Source organism: Silene latifolia, chromosome 10 (genome assembly GCF_048544455.1).
Source record: "Silene latifolia isolate original U9 population chromosome 10, ASM4854445v1, whole genome shotgun sequence".
NCBI classification, from domain to species: Eukaryota; Viridiplantae; Streptophyta; class Magnoliopsida; order Caryophyllales; family Caryophyllaceae; genus Silene; species Silene latifolia.
Genome location: NC_133535.1, coordinates 160,024,490 through 160,038,417, shown reverse-complemented (window position 1 = coordinate 160,038,417; position 13,928 = coordinate 160,024,490). Strand labels below are relative to the sequence as shown.

Sequence of the window (13,928 nt, the reverse complement as noted above, 5' to 3'; positions counted from 1 at the left end):
CCTCCGATCCAGACAGATGGTAACACTTACCTAAAATGGATGAACCACACCAATGGTAACATACCATATTTGGCATGAAAAATGACTAAATTACCCTTACATCCACTACTTATTTACAACTTACCACTCACTCACCTACTCACCAACTACTTATTTAATCCACCTAAATCAATGTGGCCCCAATCAAACTTTCCTACTTTACCCCTCACCTATACACCTTTTCTTAAATAACCACTTTTTCCCTACGTTACCATTTGTCTGGATCGGAGGGAGTACATTACATCATAGAGAAGCCTTCCATTTTCCTCGTAAGAGAATCTCTACACTTTCTTCACTACTTGCATGATTATAGCCACTAACTCCATGTTTTTGGCCCATGTTCATGGTGGTGGTTAGGTCACTAACTTTGTGGTTATGGTGCTAATTAACCACTATAAATAGAGAAGTGTAGTCATTTGAGAAATACACATCTTCATATATCTTTACTACCTTCTCTATGATAATTTTGAGCATACCATATGAGTTCCAACTCCTAATAGTTGAGTACACAACTTTTAGAAGTGTTGTGTGACCTTGGGAGACGACGCATATATCGATTTGTACCGTAGTCGGGGCGATTTCGTTTCTCATTTAGTGTCCTTCATACCACGACACAACAACATATTTTCTCTCAATATATGTTCGCCCCTATAGTGACCTATATTTCCAACACAGGTTGGGTTAGTTTTGTAGGTCTAAAGTCTAAACTCAATCCATTCATATGTCAAAGGGGTATAAATGTGCTATCGAGCGCTTTTTCTTTCAATTTTCAAAATGGTTTAGCTTTATGTAAAAAGATAAAATTTGTGTAAAATCGCCTTTACACAAATATTTACAATTACGGTAAAAGTATGTGTACAATATGTCAATGCAATGAACATAAGTGAAAGGTAAAAAGAAATCTACATAGTATAAAAGTTGAGTTTTTTCCTGGCTTCCTATTGGCTCCCCTATTCTAGGAATAAAAATATTATTTTAAATGTGGTCCCTACCATTATTACCTTAACTTTAATTGTGATTTCATTTCATTTCCTAAGAATTTAAGATGGACAACTTGCCAGAACAATTTATTTAAGCAAATAATAGAGTAAATATGAAAATTATAAACATTTACCTCTTAAAAGGTCTGATACCAGCACTAAAAAATTATTTATGTAAAAAATATTTATAGAAAAAACAAATAATATGACCATAATTATAAATAATAATAAAAAAGTAAAATCAAAACTAAAAAACGGAATAATAAAATTTATTTTTTACATGCATATTTGTATTCAATGTTATCAAATATGAATCCTAACATGCATGGAGTTTAAATTTTCCTCCATAAGAAGCAAATACTTGATATCCACAAAAAAAAAAATATTTTACTCTGTAAGAGTTGCATAAGTAAAACTTTATATTATAGGGCATATATGATAGACAACCAAACATTAACAAACCTATAGATTGGATCAAATACTTAAATTATATGATACATATAAATTGAGACATTAGAGACAAAAGACTTGAAAAGAGAATTTGGTATTTGCATAAATGAATTTGGAGTTTTTTACCAATTAGCTGAACAAAAGACTTGAAAAGAGAATTTTGGAAACAAATACTACGTACTAATGTACTATGTTGCTTGCGGCGCACAAAAAATGAAGAATGGGTTGTTTAGGGGATGAATGAACTAGGGCTTACACAAAAAATACTAGGTTTACTTTGTATTGTGTAGATCACTTTTATAGGTAGCTAAATAGATTAATGAGCTAATGGGCTTAAATAAAAAGTTATTTATACTTACTTCGTATAATCGTATTTACTAGACTTTGCAAATACTGTGGGGGTCAAGCATTTGGTTTATATTTTGGGTAGATTGGATTAGATAGGCTCATATAATAAACTAGATTAGGCTTATCTAGACCCGCTAAATCGATCAAGTGCACGAATATGGATTCGATCATTCGCATTTGGATAAAATATGGGAGGGGTCAATTTCTGATTTGTAAAATACGTGTGTCATTTATGGTTCGGGCTTATTTCAGGTTTGTAAAGTACGGGTTTATACACGTTCGGGTAAATATGAATTGAGCAAACTTCGGGTTTATAAGGGTTTCAGGTAAGCAAGTCATATTATTGCAGTTTTACAAAGGTCATAAAAATATAGTTATTCTTAATTTTTATAGTTATGTAGTTTAACACTCCGTATAAAAAAATAGTAAGAAAACCGATTTTTTGTCTATACTACATTGCTGTATTTATCGGTTGTTAAATGTATGTGATAAAACGTTACTATATTTATATTGTAACTATTTGAGCAATTGATGATCATTTCTTTAGTAGTACCGATGTTTGGAGGTGATTAATTATGTAATCACGCTCATTTATATGCCTGATCGCGCTAAAAAATGTAAAATGACGCTTGCGTGACTTAATCACGCTTATCTATATGCTCATATTTTTAATAATAGTGTCTGTTATTATGACCCGTGCATTTTTTGCACGGGTTTAAAACTAGTAGTAGAAAAAAGTGAAAGTAAATTAAGGGAATGAGGAATTAAATATTTAAATGATGGTTTACTATACATACGAAAATTTGAAAAAATTACAAAATAATCTTGTTTTCATTTTCTAGCCAAAATTGTTTTGGGTGATCGGAATTCATATTTGAAATATTTTTTTCAAACGGACCCAAATTTACAATTTATCTTTTTTGAAAAAATACATTGGTTTGTAAAGAATCGTTGTCCCAGTCAATGATTCATGGGTTTAAATATTAACTAGATCATTTATTCACAATTTAAAATAACTGATCCTATTTAACAACATTAACTTACAGCCTCAATGTCTCCCGCAATTTACGTGGTAAAGATCAAGGAGGGTTGGATACTTGGATGTACCGCAGGCCGCAGCCTAACCCCTGTTATAACAACACAACAATGAAGTTCAACTTATCTAAATTATCTATGGCAAAATGCGGGCACAAAAGTTCAAATTAGACCATTGTATATATGTCCGTCACAAGCAAGATGGTCTGATATATATAAACTAACAACGATACAACTATGCTTAGTCATTTTATCAACCATTATACAACCAAATTACCCCTGAACTTGTTAGATAGCATGGGTCACAACCTCACAGGCATTTGAACAAAAGGTTAGCCATCAACTTTTTAATGCTCCACAAAAAATTCCTTAAATGTAGCCTTGGAACGAACATGTGATGAAGACAAACGAGTCCTCTTCAAAATGTATCTCGCTGTTGTTATCACTCGATTCCTAAAAAAACATCATTGTTGGAAGACATTCTGAAATGTAACTCGTAAGCTAAATAGATATGTTCTCAAATACACGGCGAGAGCTTTTGTTAGTTACAACGATACCTCATACCTGTGTATGGCTGAAAATGCTACCGTGGTGCTAAGGTAGTCTTTAATATAAGTGGTACTCCGTATTAGTTAGTCACTACCAAGACAACCTGAGTTTGATCTCAAGCTCATATGGAGGTGAAATTAATCGAGGGGATTCAAAGCCTTCAACTTTAATGCTTTTTAAGGGATCCTTCCAGCAATGCACTTTTTTCCTGAGGATGCTCAAGATCAACTGCCAAAATAAAACGATTCGCAAATTAAGATGTTAAGGCACTTGGGTTTCATACTAGAACCCCAGATGGGAAGTCATAGTCCCGTCCCTCAACTGCTCAGGATTCAAGACTATAGTAAAACCTACATAACATAAATCGGCTTCAAGATATGTATACAATTTTAGCACAACGAGATGGTCAGCATGGAAGTGTAATCACATGAACTACTCATACTTTTATTTCAGAAAAAATGGCCATATACAAGTGAGATCTCTTGGTTTTTACTACTCAGTAGATAATCGCCAATTCATAATATACTAGCAAACCCATCTTCCTACCCCAAGTAACTCACCATATAAGGGAACTTGAACTCAGAATACAGGAATTGTGGAGATTATAATCGTAGAGGAGGAAGGGGAGTCGACCTAGAAAATGGGTCGGTATGAGTTGGGCCAATTCTAATATAGGTCATTTAGGGTACGTTTGAATTCTGGTTGGTCATTCAGATTCAAGTAACTTAGGAGACTATTATTTCTTCCTTGTAAAGGTAATGGTAAATTTAGGATAAGCAAAATCAAGATCGATTTGGGTCGGCTAGAGTGAGGAGAAATATTTGTGTTTGTAAAGGTAATGGTAAATTGGGTCACTTTCGACCAGTTTTGACGAGGCAAGAGGAGAGGGGTAATAGTCACCCAGCTGCCCCCTAAGGTAATGCCTTATCCAAAGGGGTAAAGTTGATACTTCTTTCCTTCAAATCCAAGTGCCAGATCCCGTTTCTTCGTGAGAGGAATTTAAACTAAGGCCGCTCCACCACTATACGGCTATACCCATCCATACACAAGATAACAAAAGTTGTCAATTGAATTTAATAGGCTATCAAACTATCAAAGCATATATAACAGACAGAACATACTTGTTATTGAAAGCACATGCAACATAGCATACCTGGATGACTGAATTCTGGAAAATTGTTGTTATTGACAGCACATCAGGGTGGCAACACCAAAACAGTCCATCCAGAAACGCCTTAAGTGAAGATTCTGTAGAATTCCATGCACGTGTTTCACGCAGCTTTAACTCTCTGAGTTTGTATGGTGACCAAGTAACAACATTGTTCAGTTGGTCCTCCTCTTCTACCATAGTCTATAATAATGCAAACATAATCTTCGTTAATTTCATCCATAGTTACACTACTACGTAAGACTGTAAGACAATTAGGCCCAGATGCCAGCTCAGAAACAATATCATCTGTTATGGAAACCGAACAAATCTCCAGCTTTCTCAAGTTTTTCAATGCAACCACATTCATCTTCCACGGCCACGATAAATCAAAACTACTACCAGTAAAAACAAATTCTTGAAGCGGAGATGCTAGGTAGGATTCCGTTGTTCCACTACCACAGCCTTCGATTCCATCAACTTTCCTCATCCAAGGAAGTGAAATGCTATCAAGGTGTTTACTACATGTAATATCTAATTCAACCAAGGGGCAGAATGAGATAATTCTTTGGAGCATATTGTCATCTACATCTGTCGACTCTAAAGTCAAATATTCGAGAGAGACGAGCTCCATAGTCTCATAATATGGCAGCTCAATCTGCACACATTCCAAATATTTCAGCGATTTAGCACAAAATAGAATCTCAGGCAGCCGGTATATAATTTCACTATCAACCTCGATTTCCAATTTCTGGATTTGGTTTTGCACAGCGATCATTATCCATTTGTCAATAAAGGACTCTAGCTTTTTATCATTCATACTAACCATAAGATACATCTCTCTTATTCTATACTTCTGCGAAAAGTATCTTTGCATGGTCTTGTCTACAAACCGAACAAAACGTTGAACTGAATCATCATCGTACACGGAAGTAGAATACTGAAATTCCCTAAAGAACTGAGGCCGAAAATCCAAAACCGGAATGGACGACCAAGCTCCATACCACCTCTTAGACAATACGCTAGCACGACCAGCCTCTTTGGTATCGAGCATTGAGAGAGTAGTATGCACGATAAAATCTGGAACCTCCGAAATTCTATCAATTGTACCCCTTTTCATCTTTGCTACATTTTCCTCAAACCCCATGATATTTTCACGGGAATTTCGTCGAACAGTTGGCGTGCACTATCAAAATTCCTAATCTTTTGCAAATCTAACAAATACCCAGTTCACAGTTCTTGATCATATCCTTATAACAAATTAAAATTCAGAAATACCTAACTTAAATGACTAGATACCATAGTTATGCAAAAGAAAAAAAGAATGGAAGATTAGATAACATATACCAGAGTATAGTTTTAAGTAGATTTGGCAAACGGGTAATTGGGTTGGATTCAGGTCGAGTCAATCAAATCGAAAAATAAATACACTCGAGTTGGTCCAAAAATAAATATAGGCGAGTACGTAGATCAATAGCATACAGAAATGTACTCGGACAATATACGGAGTAATTCCATAGTCGGGTACAAACTACAATTTTAAACAAAGCTAATACGATGCCAGTTTTATAGGAAACGTCATTCCATCGCAAAAGAAGCCCACCACTTAGATCAACAGCATCAAAACCACAAGAAAGGGAAACAGGCGATTTAGTTAGTCTTAAACAAAATAGAGACGCTGTAGTTGTGGACAACATTTCAGATATGGAACAACAGGATGTCCGTGTCACCAAAGTCCCTACTATTCCAACACACAGTCTTGATTTTCCACCCAGTGGCGAGTTCACAACAGGAACACGCATGAATCCAGGTCTAGATACACATATTTAAGATTTTCTTCTGTAAGCTAAACTTGGCACCAGGACAGTCTAAACCTCATCTCAATTTCTGATGTTTTCGAGAGTAAGCTTGAGCAATCCGCACCTTCAACTTCGATGCTTCTCAGGGGATGTGTATAGCAATGCACTTTACGCTTCAGAATATTCAAAATAAACTGTAAAAATAAAGTTTGGGAAACATACGAGGGTTTAGTGGTAAGGAGACGATCCAGCCCAGATATAGATTGCATTAAATGGTTGAAATTATGTGTCGGGTACTTTGGATTTGGCTAATACTTTCACGCTTCAAGCATGATGAATGACCCAGAAAACAAAAAATGCACCAAGGCAATCTCCTGATTTTACTACTAGAAACATAGGTAAAACAAAAGGTACCTCAGAAGCCGAATTCTCTAAACTTGTCGTTAGTGACAGTACATCAGGGTGGCAACACAAAAACAATGCATCCAGAAAGGCCACAACTGAAAATTCTGTACGATTCCAATCATTTATCCCACACAGCTTTAACTCACTGAGTTTGTATGGTAGGCCAGTAACAGTATTCCTCAGTTCGTCCTCATCGATCACAATCTGTATAGATGCCAACATAATCGCCATTACTATCATCAGGCAATTCAGTACACTAGGTAAAAGTGTATGACCCCGTACTCAAATGTACAGAATCGCAATACAACTATATTGGGTCATTAGTGAATAAGAAAACTACACATAACAAATAAATCATGAAATATATATAAATTCATACCTCAAGAGGGTAAGACGGGTCAGACAACTCAATAACTAGAGACTTGAAGAAGTTTGTTTCTACAAGAAACTTCTTCAGCTCAACAAGCCAAACGGTGCTGAAAGGATCCGGACACAATGGAAGAAATTGAGCATTACAATGATCTGGAACCCTAACTAACGACAGAGAGGTCCCTACTTCAGTGTTGAATGAAAACTCGAGCAATTTTGGAGCATCAATCGTTACCTTAATGAAGTCTAATGCATGGGCAATTCGAAATTGCTTGAGTGAATTGCTTGAGATCTTAATGCATTTCAGATTAAAGCAATCCGATAGTACTAAACTTTCTAAAGCTACAAGCCCACATGCCAACTCATAAACAATATCATCTGTTATAGGAACACAAGTAAACTCCAGTTTTCTCAAATTTTTCAATGCAACCACATTTATATTCCATGGCCACAGCATATCGACGCCGTCAAAACTACCATAAACAAACTTTTGTAGCGGACATTCTTGGAGGTTGGATTGCATTGTTCCATTACTACGACATTTGTCTCCTCCATTACCCTTTTTCATCCAAGGGACTGAAATATTTACAAGGCACTTTTCAGCTGTAACATCTAATTCAACCAAGGGGGAGGAAGAGATAATTCTTTGGAGCATATCCCCATCAACAGTGTCCAAGTAAATAGTTAAGTATTCGAGAGAGACGAGCTCCATAGTCTCATAATATGGCAATTTGACGCACTCACATTTCAAAACTTTAAGCGATTTTGCACAAAATAAAATCTCGGGCAGGCTGTAGTTATATCCACCAACAACACTGATACCGAAATCCTGAATTTGGTTTTGCACCGCAATCATTATCCATTTGTCAATCAAAGACTCTAGCTTTTCATCAATCTTAGGAAGCATAAGGTGCATTTTGGTTATTCTATACTTCTGCATAGAGTATCTTTGCATCGTCTTATCTATGAATCCCACATACCGTTCCAGTGTATTGTCATCACAGTTATAGAGATCGTCCCCATATTTCTGAAAGTACCGAAGCTGAAAGTCCAAAACCGGAACAGAAGACCAAGCTCCATACCATCTCTTAGACAATACACTAGCGCGACACACCTCTTTAGTATCAAGCCTTGAGAGAATAATATGCAGAATAAATTCCGGAAGCTCCGAAATTCTATCAATTGTACCCTTTTGCATCTTTGCTACATTTTCCCCAAACCCCATGATTTTCTCACAGGAATTTCGTCGAACAGTTGGCATGCACTATCTTACAAATACCCAATTCAGAATTCTTGCTCATATATACTACCACAATCTCGCAGGAATTTCGTCGAACAGTTGGCATGCACTATCTAAATTCCTAATCTTTAGCTAATCTAACAAATACTCAATTCAGAATTCTTGCTCATATATTAAAATTCAGAAACATACCTCAAATCACTTGTACAAGTAATGAGTATACGACAATAAACATCTGGGTCGGGTCGGATCGGATGAAAACATAACTCAGAGAGCACGGAAGAATGTGAAAATGAAAAAGGGTTTGGAGTGGTGTTTAGAAAATATAATTGTAGGAATTATATGTTGGCGCCAAATATGTTCAAGACACCCACAAAAGACAAAACCATGCAATTGGGTCAATCGGGTCAAGACTCAAGTGTAATTATGTAGGTTAGGTTAGTTTTGGGCTGAATCAAGTTATTTACTATTTATTTTTTTGGTATATAAAAGGGCTAAGCCCGACAACTAAGGAATAAAACGGGGTGTAGTAACACCCAAAAGATTTTCACGAAGGATCGTCCGAAGAGCTTTTGGAGGGGCTTCGAGGTGATTGATAGTAGTAGATGAATGTACCCCTTTATTAGCTAACCAATCGCTAGCCTTGTTTGCTTCTCGAAATACGTGACGAATGTGGACAGTCCAACCGGGCTCTCGAATTAGCTCTTTGCACCGAATGACGAGATGCCGAAGACTATTACTAGCCAATTGATCTTCCAAAACCAAGCTAATGCACGACTCATTATCCATATGGACAAGGAGTTTCTTAATTTGAAGGACCCTTGCTCTTTCAAGACCAGCAACAAAGGCGAGCATCTCCGCCCTCATAGATGTACATATACCACCTGAAAACAAGTAAGCTGAAATAAAATTGCCGGTATCATCCCGAAAAATACCTCCACACCCCGCATGGTCCGGATTTCCCTTTGACGCACCGTCGGTATTAAGAAGACACCATCCATAAGGGGGAGGATACCAACGAATAAACACCTCTTTACGAATGGAACCGGGAGAAGGGATGAATAACGAGAATTTGTCGAACACTGACTTTGAAGTAGTAAACTGTTGATGAAGAAACTCGATAGGATACGTGGGGTTTTCACGAGCTCTATCAAACGCGACATTGTTTTTCCACCGCCATATCCACCAGCATGTTATCGCAAACTTCATAGACCAATCGTTCAATTGCTCGGCCACACTATTGCTAGCATTGAGAGAAATCCAAATCGGAAAAGGCGAGTTAAAAAAGGAAGTGTGAGTATTAGAAATACCGAGATAGTGCCAAATACTGTGGGAGACAGGACAATGTCGAAGAACGTGATCCATGGTTTCCTCCTCGGCAGCGGGGACAACTAGGGTCATCCGACAAGTTGCGTCTGACTCTATCCACATTACACATGACCCGACCATGGGCAGCCAGCCAAATAAAGAATTTAATTCGCTACTGGACGAGAAGTTTCCACATAACATGCCAACGAACTTGATTATCGTCCGTCTCCGGTGCGGTACCCTTGATAATGTTAAGAGCTGATTTTATGGTGAATTTTCCATGAGATTTCCATTCCAATAAAGCGAATCGACAAGATTAGGATCTGTGGATAGCGAAAATGAGGCGATTTTTAAGAGGCATTCTTGTGGCAAAAAATTGGCGAAGACATCCCACTTCCACCCCGAAGTGTCATCCCACATATCACTGACCGACGCGCCAAGCATATGGATAATTGTGACTTCACAAATTCTCATTGAAGACATGACATATCCGTCACTCTTGAGTGACGGATACCATTTTACCTCACAAAGTACCCACTTTTTCTCTCTCTGCAACACTATTCATGTGGTCCCCTTTCTCCACTAATCCATTATGTTACCATTTGTACTCACAAAATATCCGCCACAAATGGTGACCCGTCACAAGGGAGACCAATTGTTGTGACTTTATGATAATAAACATTTTGGACTTGTTTGGATTGAGGATAAAGGGGGGCAATAAATAGGGGGAGTGATTTATAAGATGCATTTTTTATGTTTGGTATAAGAGTAATTATTCACCTCCTGATTAATTATCTACTAATTCTTTTTATCTTTAGTCATTACTGATGGGGCATATTCTGCACCGCTGACCAAGTCAACATATTGAGCAAGGTCAAAGATATCCACAGCAAAGTCAACAACTTAGACAGCCTCACCGACGCTCTCTGTCGGCCTGACACTCGGGTCCCGGCCAGGCAACCAGCCAGCCGGGGCACGTATCCGCGTACTCATATCCAAGACCCCTCGGCGGCGAGTCAACAGGGCCCGCCGGCCTGCCATGGGTCCCTCGGCCGAGGGTAGAACAGTCTTTCCGCCTGCTAGCCACTTGGCCACTACGTGACAAAAGGTGAAAGTCTATAAATACTCCTCAACCCCCATTGAGGAAAGGATCCACAATTTAACCTAAGAATCACTATTCATCTGGTAATATCTTCCTTATCTCTCTACAATATACTTAGCCAAGTAACACATAACTTAATCCTTTAAGTTTACTGACTTGAGCGTCGGAGTGAGTACACTCGGCCAAAGCCGAGCCCTCAGTTTGTTCATCGTTTCAGGAGAGGTCAAAGGAGGACTCAAGCAAAGACGTCATTCTACAAGCCACGAGTGGTAACAATACTTGCTCTGGAATTACGCCCGGAACAATTGGCGCCGTCTGTGGGGAAAGATACTAGAAGCTAGTCACATTCATTCCCAAACAAAAAAAAAACACACAAAAACCCACCCAAAAAGCTAAGAAGATGTCGAAACAACAAGAGGTATTCGTAACTGACGAAGCCGAATTCTGCCAAGATGACACCGTCCACAATTCTGGGGTTGCGCAGCCCTCCACCGGCCAAGTAATCCAACCGAAATACGGGATGCCAACAATACCAGGTACACCGCTGCCCGCCGACCAGGTCACCATCATGGGACATGTGGTTGATGCAGCTAAACTAAAGCTACTCCTGGACCTAATTGGTAGTACGCCGGCTCACACTGTCACACCGACAAGAGCGGCGGAAACCGTCCAGGAGACCAGGGCCCAAAATGTGACTCCGAGAAACTTAAACGGAGCACTAGGGGAAGCTGACCCTGCCAAGACGCCGGAGGAGCCCAAAGTGGTCGTGGTAGACCTGAGTCCTTCCCGCACTCAGGGGAGGACAGCGTCGCCGCGGCACCAACGAGGCCTACCCCAAAGGAGCCAGAGGAGTCTGACTCAGCAGAGTCAGGAAAGAAGCCCGACTCACCAGAGTCGGAGAAGAAGCCCTTCCCGCCACGGGGAGAGGAGCAGGACTAGGGATGCGAGGAGCCGATCGCCGCGTGTCGTTCGACACGTGGTCAGACAGCCCCTCAGCGCCTACGTCCTAGAGGTCCCGGTGCCAACTAAGCTCAAGTTGCCACCCATATCATACAAAGGAGATAGTGACCCAACCGACCACGCCTAGGCTTTCGAGTCTTACATGTCGGTATGGGAGCAGCCCGATGAGGTCTGGTGCCGAGTCTTCCCAACGACTTTGCATGGGATGGCTCAAAATTGGTACAAGGGGCTCCCCGACGGCTCGGTATACTGTTACGCCGACCTAAGGGACGCCTTCCTAGCCCAGTACTCTTGCAATAAGAGGAGGGCCGTGGAGACATCGGACCTCCTGACTATCAGGCAGGAGGGGGGCGAGTCTCTACGAAGCTATGTGAAGAGGTTCGACGCCAAGGTTCAGCAAATCCGGGATTGCAACCCCGAGCTGGCGGCCTTCGCACTGATGAAAGGCCTCCCCAGAGGGGATTTAAAAAACGAGCTCATCAAGTGCGGCGGCCTGAACTTGGACGCCGCCAGAAAATTGGCCGATCAAGCCATTAAGGTGGAGGACTATCACAAAACCTGGGTGGGCCCCAGCGAGGCTGGGCACTCAGAGAAGAAGAGCCACCGGGAGGACAACCCGGATGAAAGACGCCGTGACAATAATAGGTCACGGTCTGACAGATCTGCCAGGAAACAGAACTCGGCGGACGCCGGGGGGAGTTCGGGACTGTACTACCAAAAACGGTACCATGATCACACCCCCCTGGTCGTATCTGCTGCCGAGGTCTTCGCCCTAAGCAAGAACGAGGGCCAGAAGTGGGAAAGGCCCCCCTAGCCGAAGGGGGACGGTGACACGAGCCAGTACTGTGAGTACCACGGCCACACCGGTCACCTTACTGACAACTGCCGACATCTGAAAAATGCCATTGAAGAGCTGATCCGGAAGGGGAGCCTCGGCAAATATGTTGCCAGAGGCCAGAAAACAAATGCCAGCGGGTCAGATAAGAAATCCGTCTTTGAACGGATAGGAGTAATCCATGTTGTCATCGGGGGCAACGAGAACGGTGGGTCCGCTCATGGGCACAAACGACACCTTAATGAACTATATCAGGCCATCAACTTTGTGCCCAACACAGCAACCCCCGCTTCCAACATCCCCGACATGACTATTGGGAAGAAGGACTACGAGGGAGTCATCGCCCCTCACAGCGACCCACTTGTAGTCCACTTGGACATATCCAACCACCTGGTCAAGAGGTGCCTGATTGACACAGGCGCCTACACGAACATCATGTTCAGGGAGTGCTTCCTCAGCCTCGGTCTGAAAGTCGGGGACTTGAGCCCTGTGCCGATCCCACCGTACAGTTTTTCCGGGGCCGGCCTGGTACCCCTAGGGTCAATCAGACTGCCGGTGATGTTCGGCGAGGGGAATGCGGCTAAGAATGTCCTAGCTGAGTTCGTGGTCATTGACGGCTCGTCCGCCTACAACGTCCTCATAGGCCGAGTCACTCTGAGCGAGGCCGACGCAGTGATGTCCATCCGGGCCCTGACACTGATGTATGTCTCGGACCGGGGGGAGGCGCATAAGCTCGTCTCCAAGAACGAGAAGGACGAGGTGGTCAACGTCCAGATATCTGCCAGAGGATGCAACATGCAATCCCTCAAAGTGGCAAAGAAGTCAGAGAAGGGGAAAAGCCCATCCTTACAACAGGAGGGCGACCTCATGGATGCAACTGACGGCTAACTGGGGAGGGTGTGCCTTTGATGAGCCATTAGGACACTGCCAATCTCGGGAAAAACTTTGTATAGCGGCGGAGGTGCCCAAGACAACTGTGGGCACCCCGACGCATGTTTATATCTAATGAAGAATCGCCTAAGTTTTCCATCAAAGTGTTCATTTCCCCCCACAGTCACTATCAAGAAACAGGCGCCGTCGCAGTCACCCCAAGAAGTAGACGCCACGGCAGTCACCCCAAGAGGTAGACGCCGTCGCAGTCACTCCAAGTGGTAGACGACACGTCAGTCACTATCAAGAAGCAGGCGCCGTCGCAGTCACCCCAAGAAGTAGACGCCACGGCAGTCACCCCATGAGGTAGACGCCGTCGCAGTCACTCCAAGTGGTAGACGCCACGGCAGTCACTATCAAGAAGCAAGCGCCATCGCAGTCACCCCAAGAAGTAGACGCCACGGCAGTCACCCCAAGAGGTAGACGCCGTCG

At 41.5% G+C, this 13,928-nt stretch overlaps 2 protein-coding genes across 3 annotated transcripts; both read right to left on the bottom strand.

Annotated features, from left to right (window-relative positions):
* Positions 1–3,067: 3,067 nt before the first annotated feature.
* Positions 3,068–5,923, bottom strand: LOC141606692 (F-box/FBD/LRR-repeat protein At1g16930-like). The gene is made up of 2 exons (XM_074425931.1): positions 4,555–5,923; positions 3,068–3,629 (listed from the first exon to the last, which is right to left on the bottom strand). Exon 1 carries the CDS (start codon positions 5,693–5,695, stop codon positions 4,673–4,675), a length of 1,023 nt encoding a protein of 340 aa, XP_074282032.1. The 5' UTR covers positions 5,696–5,923; the 3' UTR covers positions 3,068–3,629; positions 4,555–4,672.
* Positions 5,924–6,008: 85 nt separating this feature from the next.
* On the bottom strand, positions 6,009–8,777 carry LOC141606686 (putative FBD-associated F-box protein At1g05080). 2 transcript variants are annotated; one of them, XM_074425925.1, is made up of 4 exons: positions 8,554–8,773; positions 7,132–8,221; positions 6,762–6,956; positions 6,009–6,541 (listed from the first exon to the last, which is right to left on the bottom strand). In XM_074425925.1, the coding sequence occupies exons 2-4, from the start codon at positions 8,074–8,076 to the stop codon at positions 6,395–6,397; spliced, it is 1,287 nt and encodes a 428-aa protein (XP_074282026.1). In that variant the 5' UTR covers positions 8,077–8,221; positions 8,554–8,773; the 3' UTR covers positions 6,009–6,394. The 2 variants fall into 2 exon arrangements, with proteins under 2 accessions (XP_074282026.1, XP_074282025.1); XM_074425924.1 differs by having other exon boundaries at positions 7,132–8,777.
* Between the last annotated feature and the right edge of the window lie 5,151 nt (positions 8,778–13,928).